This window comes from Lactuca sativa, chromosome 5 (assembly GCF_002870075.4).
Source record: "Lactuca sativa cultivar Salinas chromosome 5, Lsat_Salinas_v11, whole genome shotgun sequence".
NCBI lineage: Eukaryota > Viridiplantae > Streptophyta > Magnoliopsida > Asterales > Asteraceae > Lactuca > Lactuca sativa.
This window is the reverse complement of record NC_056627.2, coordinates 326401239-326412012: the sequence shown is the minus strand read 5'-3', so window position 1 is coordinate 326412012 and position 10774 is coordinate 326401239. Positions and strand designations below refer to the sequence as shown.

Genomic DNA, 10774 nt, shown 5'->3' with positions numbered 1-10774 from the left:
CAAAGTAAAATATACCCAAATAAGAAAACCTTTGAAAGCTACAATATTGTAGAACAAAGAAAACTGAAAAGTGCAATGCTATGAGTCTAAAATAAAATTGAATGTACACTGCTACAATGAATAGATTTCCAAAAATAAAATGCGTTTGAAATTAAAAATGTTGTAAGATAAAGAAAACCGAATACTGCCATGCTACAAATGGGTTGTTTTTCAAAAGGAAATGAGATTATATTAAAACTTGGTTGACTTTTCAAAGGGAAATTGCTTTTTATACAAAGCTATAATTGGTATATTTTTCAAGATAAAATGCCTTATTGAATAATTTGAGGGATTTTTAATGTAAAATACTTGGATAAGAAAAAAAAATGAAAGTTATAAGGTTGTAACAAAAAGAAAACTAAAACATGCAATTCCTTAATATGGAAACAAAGTAAAAGTTAAAATCGGATTCATTTTTCAATAGGAAATGTGCTTAAATCAAGAAAAACTCAAATAACACTGCTATAACTGGTAGATTTTTTAAAGAGAGCCTTGATGAAAAAAAATTTAATGTAACAATGTTGTAACATAAAAAGAACAAAAAGAGAAAAGATATAAATGGGTTAATTTTTCAAATAAAAATATGTTTATAATATGCAAACTGAGAGTAAAATGCCTTGATAAGAAAAACATGAAAGTTACAATGTTGCAAATTTTCAAAAGGAAAACATGCTTTGATAAGAATTTTTTTGAAAGTTCCAATGCAATTGTAGAGATAAATGAAATTATTTTGCATTTATTGCATTTAGCCCATTATCTTATTGAAGTTGTTTTGGTTTGAAATGATAATCTATGTAAACTAATACATACATCAAGAATTAACAAGGTAAAAGTGACAAGAACTAAGAACACAAGTAAATGGAAATAATATAAAAGAAACATCTGTGTGGAAAATAATAACAAGGTAAAAGTGATATTATGATAAGCCTCATATAATTTTTTCTGAGGTTTTTACCTGTCTTTGATCTGTGTGGAGATTAAACACTAGACCATAATCTATGTTTTTTTTGTAGCTGAAAGAAAGAAAAAAAAAAAAGAACATATAAGAGATTCAAAGAGTTAAAAGTTTAATAATTTTGTTATGATATAGAACACCTTTTAGAGATGAGGAGATGACTTCAGCATATCAAATTTTTAAAGAATTAGTCTACAAGAGAGAAACAGCTTTTAAACAGAGCATCCTGACATTAGCCTCAGAAAATAATAATACAAGCAAGGAAAAAAAAAGAGACAATTGACACAAGACACCCACATGAACATCCACATTGAGCAAACAAATGAAATTATATTACATACATCAAAAAGGAAAAAGATGAATATAAATATAATATTGAGGGTTGTTTCTATACATTGTTGTTTCTTTTTGACTTATTTTGTAGATAAGAGACATCTCAATGAATTTAAGAAAATTCATCAAACCCTATAATAGATATGTATGATAGTTGAAACAAAACAGTAACATTATTAATATTTCATGACTCAAAAAACATAGAAGAGAAAGAACCCTGAAATTCAACAAGATAGAGCAAAGTAGAAAAATTATAGGTAAAATCCCCAAAATTTAATAACTTAACAAAGAATAACTCAGAATAACCATACAAACATTTGGATAGGATAAGAACATAAAAAGAAGTTTAAATGAATAAAACCAAAAGATCACAATGTTAATTTGCTCTTTACAGAAACCCAGAAAGAAAACACACATGTAGATGAATTAGTTCAAAATTAAATTTTCAGAAAGAATTCATCAAACCATATGATACACATTTCTAAATTCTGATGGTTAAAGTGAAACTACACAAAAATCCATCAAAAGAAACATACTGCACAAAGTTTCTTAGTGCTCTTGATAACGCCCTTTAGAGGGAATTATGCTTAAAATTAGAAAACTGAAGATACAATGTTAAAATTTGTAGTTTTTTCACAGTAAAATGTCTTGATAGGAAAAAAATAAAAAAATCTACAATATAGTAACAAAATGAAAACTGAAAAGTGCAATGCTATAAGTGGGTTGATTTATCAAAAGGAAATTTGTGCTTATAAAAAGAAAAGTGAGCACAAAGTTGTAAAAGAAAGATACCACAAAGTTCAATGCTATAATTGGGTTTATTTTTCAAAATGAAAACTGAAAGTAAAATGCTATAACTGGTTGATTTTTCCAAATAAATTGCTTGGATAAGAAAGTTGAAAGTTGCAATTTTGTAACTCAAAGACAATGAGAAGTGCAATGTTATTATTGTGTTAATTTTTCAAAGGGAAATGTGTTTATAAGAAATCGAAAAGTGCTTTAAAAAAGAAAACTGAAACTATAATGCCATAATTGGTAGAATTTTCAAAGTAAAATGTGTTAGGTAAACAAAATTGAAAGCTAAAAAGTTGTAACAGAAAAGATACTGCAATGTGTAATGCTATAATTGGAATAATTTCAACCAAAAGGATACATGTTTATAATAAGAAAACTGAAGTACAATGCTATAATTGGTAGATTTTTCAAAGTATATGCCTTTTATTAAAAAAAAATGAAAGCTATATTTGGGTTAATTTTTCAAAGGTAAAGGCGCTTATTACAAGTAAAATTGCAAGAATTTATGTTCTTTTACGGTTGCTAATTTTAAAGAAAGAAATAAGTTCAAAGAAAGTAATTTAGTGGATGGATAAGAAAACTGAACTTCTATCTCCAAATAAGAAGGCAATGTATAAAAGCATGAATAATATGGGGCAGATAAGCCATCTAACGAATCCTTATGGTATTAGAGATATCTCAACAAATGTAAGAAAATTTATTAAACCCTATGAAAGATATTTATGATAGTTGAAATAAAAGTGCACCATAAATGATATTGCATGACTCAAAAAAATATAGAAGAGAAAGAACCCTGAAATTCAACAAGATACAACAAAGTAGAAAAAATTAAAGGAAAACCCCCCAAAATTTAATAACCTAACAGAGAATAACTCAGAAAAGCCATAAGAACTTCATTTGGACAGGAAAAGGACTTAAAAAGATGTTTAAATGGATAAAAACAAAAGATCACAATGATTCGTTCTGCATATTCTAAGTTGTAAATAGTTCACCCGGAAAACTTAAAAAGAATAAGAACGTGATCAGTCGACTAGCGAAAAATAATTGCAATTTGATAAAACCAAACGATTCTAAAATTATCTCTATTCTAAACGAAGAACAGAATAAAAGACAAGAAACTCAGAATCAAGAAGCACGAAAACCCTAATTTTCAAGTAGGAAAAAATTTAGAAGGAACCTTTGCCTTTGAAAGATGGAAACCCTAATTTTCATGGTCGAGGAAACGTTTCTTGGGGTAGCTTGATGTTGCTGTTGGAGAAGAAGGAAGGGAGTGCACTGCAGATTCATGTGGTGACTGTTGGTATATGTAGGTTCTGGCCAAGGCGGTTTATGTGGGCAACGGTAACATATTTTATTTCCTTATTTCTTGTATCCATTTTCTAATTTCATTGTCATGATTGAGATATGTACATTTATTGGATTCGAGTTTTTGTGAAGTAAATGTATTTTTGACAATCCAATGTGTATGCAGAAGAACTATTCTCTCTTACACCGTAAGGCCATCAGCTATGGTGTATGTTTTTACGCATAAAGGGTGAGGTGGTAGGGATGTTCATGCGTGAACAATACCCCATAGCCGGTAAATGTGGTGTTGATTGGTACCGGCTACGCATCCTTACGACCAGTAGGATTCAATTTCGCAAACGGTCAAAAATTGACCTGTTAACGATTTAAAAAAATCACTTTTTAACTTTAAAATAAACCATATAAATACCAACATTTTTATACCATTTCACACCTCAAAAGTCAAAACCATTCAAATATCTTTCTATTCTCTCATTTTTTTTTCCTCAAAGTACGGATTAAAATCAAAATACCTCAGCCACTTCAAACACTCTAATGATTAATATCAAGGTCTTAACTACATGCAAATGTTAACATCCCCAATCAAACAACAATCTCTATTTACCAACATTCAGTATCAACCAAACTACTTCCAACAACAAAAACCACAACAATTCAATCAAGTCCAATTCCAAGCTTTTCAATAATTTCAACCTTAATAATTCCAAACATAACCATCTCAACAATTCTAAACACAACCATCCTAAGTCTCATTATCTCAATCCCAACCTATAAACCTGGATAAAGACGACGACGAGCGTGTCTCAAAGAAACACAACCATCTAGAACAACCAAAAGGAAAAGATACCAAAAAAAGAGGAACGGATTGGAACAAAGATGAGGAGGAAGTTTTATCTAAAAGCTTGAATTTTTATATCGTGTGACTCGAGGACGGGCAACGCGCAAACGGAAAACAGCTTTTGGCTTCGTGTTTTAGATCACTTTAACTCGCTTTGGGAAGGCAAACAAGTCGAACGTACGACGCGGTCAATGGAAAATGGTGTGAACTACGAGCGGTTTGCACCAAGTTTAACGACATATTTGAAAATCTGAAAAATATACATAAAAGTGGTAGCAGCGATTTCAATATTTTATCAACCGCTTGCCAACAATACAAGGTTACCAACGACGGTAAAGCATTTGGCCACCAAAAATTGTGGAAAATTTGTTGTAAGGGTCCAAAATGGGTCCTTAAACTGGAGACTTTACATTCGGAATCAACCATCGGCTCCAACAAAGGGCCAAGAACTTCTGAGTTGTATGTAGGTTTTGGTGTCGACCTCAATGAAGACTCGACGGCACTAAAGGAGAGGGTCCACCGAAAGTCCAACTTCGTCGACCACCGGGAAAGGACAAAGGAAAAAATGCGACGTCTTCAAGCAGAAAAACGAGTAATGAAGACGTACTTGCAGAAAAAAATTAACAAAACTCTAAGTTTTTTACAAAAAATATATATGAAGCAACGCAGGAAGTTCGGCGCCGGAAACTAGCTACCGATCTTTATGTTTTAAATACAAAGCCGCAATCAAATATCGACCCGGAAAATCTAGCCACGTTTCTAAAAATCCAACAACAAGTTCGTGACAAGTATGGAAATTAGGTTTTAACATTTTAATTTTTATGTTTAATTTTCTATGTTTTTTTTAAGTCATTTAGGTTTAAATTTTTATGATTTTATGTTTTTTTTAGTAATTTAGGTTTGAACTTTTATGTTTTTATGTTGTTTTTAGTAATTTAAGTTATGTAATGTGTTTTTATGTAATGTGAGATATTTATTTATGTTTATTAATTATTATTTTTATTTAATCTAAAAAAAAGATAAACAATGTTGAGTGAAAATCATTTTCAAGGGCTAGTAAACATGCAGTGGAGGTGATGTGATGCATATATGACATCACTTTTCTAGTGAATATGTAGTGACCATACTCCATAACCTAATTATTATTAATAGTGTTATTAATATTTGTTTGATTAAGTTATATTTTGAAATTGTCGAACTTTTTTTTATTAAGATTTAATTTTTGTTTTCGAAAAGATTTTGATAAAGCATTATATACATTAGGGCCGGTCCTGAAAAATGAAATATTCTTAAAGGCCCAGGACGAACAAGAAAAAAGGGTCTTATCTTTATTATAATTTTGTATTTTTAAATAAAAATATATAATGAAAAAAATTGGACTCTGTGCAGCTGTCCATTTTGCCCCCCTCTAAGCCCCCATGTTATACATTATAACGAGTGTTAGGCAATATTTGTATTTATTTGGTAAAACAAGTGGTTTGCTTATTAATATAAATATTTTATAAATGTACCATTTTGCTTATGGACCCTTAAAAGATCCTGAATGACGGAAAAACACCTTATAGCATGTTAAAATATTGAGTTTTGTTTAGTAGGGGTAGATGTCGACAAACATAATATCTCACAAAGAGGACCCTTGGGGTGTGACAAAAAGGGAACTTGTAAATGAGTGAAATAAAGGAACATTAAGTCAAAGTGAGTAGTAAGGCATATACATGAGTAAAATCCGGTAGAAGCATAAGAATTGAGAACATGCAAACGAGACAAACATACGGAATAGTAAGTTAATGTGGGCACTAAAACATATACAATAATAAATCATAATACACACATATGAGTAAGAAGCAAGTAGACTATAAAACAAAACATACAGTGGTCTATGCTACACATCTACCCTGATTCACACACTTTTATTTGAAGTCAAGGCCTCGGAAAGAGCAAGATCCATTGTCTTATAGTATCCTCCAACTTTCTTTTAGGACATCTCCTCCTCTATCCATCAATTGACATTAAATATAAGCTTCTTACCATCGTTGATGGTAGCCACTTTTAGACATATTCATACCACCTCACTCTTTATTCTTTTAATTTTTTGATGATTCACGACACTTCCAACAAATTTTTTAAAGCCGCATTTAATATCCTATCCAACAAAGTTTTACTGCAAGTTCACCTCAAAATCTTCATTTTTGCTACTTCCACCTTCACCTATTAGTCCTTGATTCAGATCAATACATTATGGGTTGCTTAACTGTTAACCTTGTAAAACCTCACTCCAACCTCACTCCAGTTTCAACGGGACATTCATGTCATACAAGACTCTCAAGGTTGCCTCCACTTTAACAAACCTATCTTTATGTGATGGGTGAGAACTACCTCCACACCCTCTCCTTTATGGATCATAGACCCTAAATACTTGAAGCTTTCCTTTGGAAGAATATCTTGTTTTTATATACTTATCTCTACTCCATCGTTCGCTTACTCGATGTATTTGCACCAAATATACTATGTTGTAATAGTGTTAATCTGTAGCCCTTTTTCATCTCAAGTCAACCTCCATGTATCTGACTGTATTCAATTTAGTCATAGACTCAACCACCAACACAATTTGATCAACAAAAAAGCATACACCAAGGCGCTTCCCCTTGGATTTCTCATGATCTCTAATCAACCATGAAATTTCCTTAAATTCCAACATCAAAATCAAATTCGACAAAAGTGGTGCGAATATTATGTTTTTCAAACCGGTTTTCTTAAAACCAATTTTTATCCGATTTGTAACAGATTCAAAATGTCAGATGACCTTAAGATTCATAATAAAATGTTAGTAATGGAAGAGAAGTCACCTGATTGTGCCCCCAAAATTCCATCATAAGAAGGAATGTATTGTCCAAGAGGTACAGTGATAAACATGAAATCGACATTTATCAGGCACAATACGGAATATAACATAAATTCACATAAGACAGAAGAACTAAACCACCATAAAGACTATAGAAACGAAGACACTTCAACATCACCACCATGCTGATTATCAACCCTCATATAAGTTATAAAAAAATTAACATACTAGGTGCAAACACAGCCTTCTGTTTTCAAACTTTGCTTCTAGTTTCCCATTTTATGGACTTTTTAAAATTTTGCAAGATGGCGTAAAAAAGCACATATGTACTACTAAAATCCGATAATTTTCTTTTACAAATTCCCCTCATCTATTTTATCCTTGCATTTTTCGAAGCATTTTCCCAAGGGTCTTATCATTTTCGTTTATACATTTTAAACATCATTCATCCAAACATCACATTAACCAATGTTTAAAAAAAAGCCATTGTTAACCATTCAGTATAATAGATTTTATACATCATACATGACATGATCAAAGGGAAAAGTGACACCTCCAAGCCTAATATGCTCAAACTCGCCTAATATCCATACGAAGTTCTCTTCATCATTCTCATAAACTCATCCACGCTAACTTCTCCATCATCTGACCAATACCAAAAAAAAAAAAAAAAAAAAAAAATGTAAGGCTTTGTTTGTTACATGGGACTGGACTAGACAAACTTTCCAGGGTTATTTTCTATGATGAGAAGGGCATTTACGTCTTTTTGCACAAACAAGAAACTTAAAGCAAGTGTCAGTATCTCTCTGTCCCACCTTTTTGGGTGGGTGGGACGAGAAACTGCAACTTTTTGTCTCATTCACATCAGTGTCAGTCCAGATGCAAAATACAATACATCCTGTTCTGTTTTGTTTTGTCCTGTCCCACATGTTCAGAGAGAAAAAGTAGAAAAACTCACGATCGCGGTCGGCTTCCTCCACCATCTCGTGTATCTCTGCATCGGTAAAATGTTCGCCCAATTCCTTAGCGATATTTTTAATGTCTGAAACCGATATCTTCCCCTGTATTTTTGCAAAAGAAACATTAATTTTTATTTTTTAATCAAAAAAATGTAAAAAAAAAAAGAGGGTCAATAATATAGAAGGTTACATTTTTATCTTGGTCAATGATTTGGAATGCTTTTGTGAGCTCCTGTTTGCTGTCCCTCTCACCAATTTTAGCAGTCATCATATACACAAATTCATCAAAATCAATTGCACCACTTCCATCTTTGTCTACATCTGCTATCATTTGATTAATTTGCTGATAAATAAAAAGGATTGCAGAATAAGTAAAATTCTTGGAATCAAACTGATAGGTGAAAATAAGTTATAAGAAATTGAAACACATAAATTAAGGGGAAAAAAAAAGAAGGAAATCATCGGGAGTTGGATGTTACCTCCTCTGTCATTTCAAATCCCAGAGCCCTGAAAAATGAGATTAAGTTAACATATCATTTGTATGCATAATCCTCTATCATAAGATCTTTGTTGTGTGTTATATGAAGGTCATATCATACCTCATTGCAACATTCAACTCCTTAGCATCAATGGTGCCTATTGTTTGAAAGAGAAAACAACCACACAAGTCAAATCATATTCACTCAGGATGTATTTTTAAGCATCTTTTAGCATATGTTTTCATTCCCTTTTAGCATTGCATTATATAAGATTTTGGGTTAACAACATACCAGAGCCATCAGTATCAAAGAGCTCAAAAGCTTCTTTGATCTCTTGCTTTTTCTGCTGAGTTAACCCATGATGACGTCCTCTGGGCTTCTCTCTCCTTGATGTTTCTCCATACACACCCTGACAACCCAAATCCAAAGCAAGAATGAGAGTAATTCATGGAAAAAAGGAATGAGTACATTTGACAGATAAATCTACAGCTGCATGTAAATATACAAAAGATCAAGAACAAGCCCTAAACCTCCGTTTTCATTTTGCTATGACAGTATCTGTTACATAGTGCAATTAAAGATTCAAACAGAAGCCCACAGGATCCATATATTCCGACTGTTTTGACTTATGATCATACTAGTATCACTTTGTCCACAAATCAACAAGCCCTAAAATTCCATTTTTACTACCCTTGTTCGCTAAATCACCAGAAAATACCAATAGTAGCATCTTCCCTATATGCTAAACCCAGATTCTTCAATTTCCAAGAAACCCTCAATCTCAAATTGGTCGATGGTGAAGCAAAGATCGAACAAAAAGTTCTTTTGGTGTCGTATGATTGCACAAAATTAAGCAAGTGTTTAACATATACGGGTAAGATTAAAAGATTTGAGATACAGTTGCATACGAAGTTCTGAACACTCACCATTTGCACCTAAATCTGGAGGTCTTTCGTCAAAAACAGCTTCTTTATCGCTCCTCAATCGTCTACGCGTGGAACGAGTTTGCTAGACGGAGGATCAGATTCAAAGCAAAAAGACAACCATAAGTATTAATTTGAAATTCGTAATTTTCAATTGGGTCCCTCTAATATATCTCTAAGCTGCAAGATGGCCTTCGAGTGTTTAGTAATGTCACTTACACCCCTTTGAATCTTCATGGTTTTCTTAATTATATATTTTCAAAGAAAAAAATAAAAAATTGCTAATTAAATATTTTACTTTTACAATCATATCATGTATCTAAGGGGGTGTTTGGCTTAGCTTTTCAAACCCAAAAAGTCATTTTTGAAAAAGTTACAAAAAGTCAGGATTTCCTGACTTTTCCAAAAAGTTCATTTTCCTTGTGTAAAAAACTTCAAAAGTGACTTTTAAAACTAGTTTGCCAAACATCTTTTGATTTTTTTCTTTTCCAAAAAGAACTTTTGGCTATAAAAAGCTAAGCCAAACACCCCCTAATTATAAATTATATCATATGGCATGGTTTTCTACACAAACAATTTTTTATTTAACTATAAATTTTTATCCGGTCTAAATGGTTAATTGATTTGATGTCTAGGTTCTTAAGGTCATTAACAATACTTATCACTAACCATTATACTAGTGAGTATCACTCATCCTCACATCCTACCACTAAAACCATAGGATACCTACCACTAATACACTACCCCATATCAGTTTTTTTAATTAAATTTAATTCAAAAATACAATAAACACATATATCTTTAAACTAGGCTTTCATTAAATTTTTTTTAAAAAAAACATTACATTAACTTAAAAAAAACACAATTTAAAATAAAATAGAAGAAAACATAAAAAAATAAAAAAATAAAAAAATTCAAACACAAACAACTACCCTTAATCTTATTTTCTTAAAAAAACAATGTTATTCCATTTTGGGGAATTCTTCAACTTTTGACAAAGCTTTGAGATGTGTAAAACGTTTGTGGTTTGTGTTTTCATATTGATCCATAGCCACATCAATCGGATCGATATCGCCTCCATGTATATTATTTATAACAAAGTTGTAAATTCCATTGAACCCGCAATAATTTACCCTCATATCATGCAACTTCAAACATATTTCATCGGGATTTTGACTTGTAGAACTCATTAAACCATAGAAAACGCTTTGAACTGTTCCCCAAAAATCTCTAGAGGTTTGACTATCTTCGTCTTCGGAAACCGACACTCATGCTAGTGTTAACTTCTCTTCTTCCTCTTCAACAA

At 31.7% G+C, this 10774-nt stretch overlaps 1 protein-coding gene across 1 annotated transcript; it reads right to left on the bottom strand.

The window, feature by feature from the left end:
- Positions 1 to 7505: 7505 nt before the first annotated feature.
- Positions 7506 to 9618, bottom strand: LOC111878351 (probable calcium-binding protein CML20). Its single transcript, XM_023874859.2, has 7 exons — positions 9472 to 9618; positions 8837 to 8954; positions 8666 to 8702; positions 8546 to 8573; positions 8257 to 8409; positions 8066 to 8168; positions 7506 to 7752 (listed from the first exon to the last, which is right to left on the bottom strand). Exons 1-7 carry the CDS (start codon positions 9472 to 9474, stop codon positions 7688 to 7690), a joined length of 507 nt encoding a protein of 168 aa, XP_023730627.1. The 5' UTR covers positions 9475 to 9618; the 3' UTR covers positions 7506 to 7687.
- Positions 9619 to 10774: the final 1156 nt, after the last annotated feature.

What these genes read in the sequence shown, in the direction of transcription:
- LOC111878351 (XM_023874859.2), bottom strand. An exon ending in GATTTGAAATGACAGAGGAG is followed by an intron (nt 8,410 to 8,545) that starts GTAACATCCAAC and finishes TTTATTTATCAG; the next exon opens with CAAATTAATCAAATGATAGC. An exon ending in GGAGGAAGCCGACCGCGATC is followed by an intron (nt 7,753 to 8,065) that starts GTGAGTTTTTCT and finishes GGTATTGGTCAG; the next exon opens with ATGATGGAGAAGTTAGCGTG.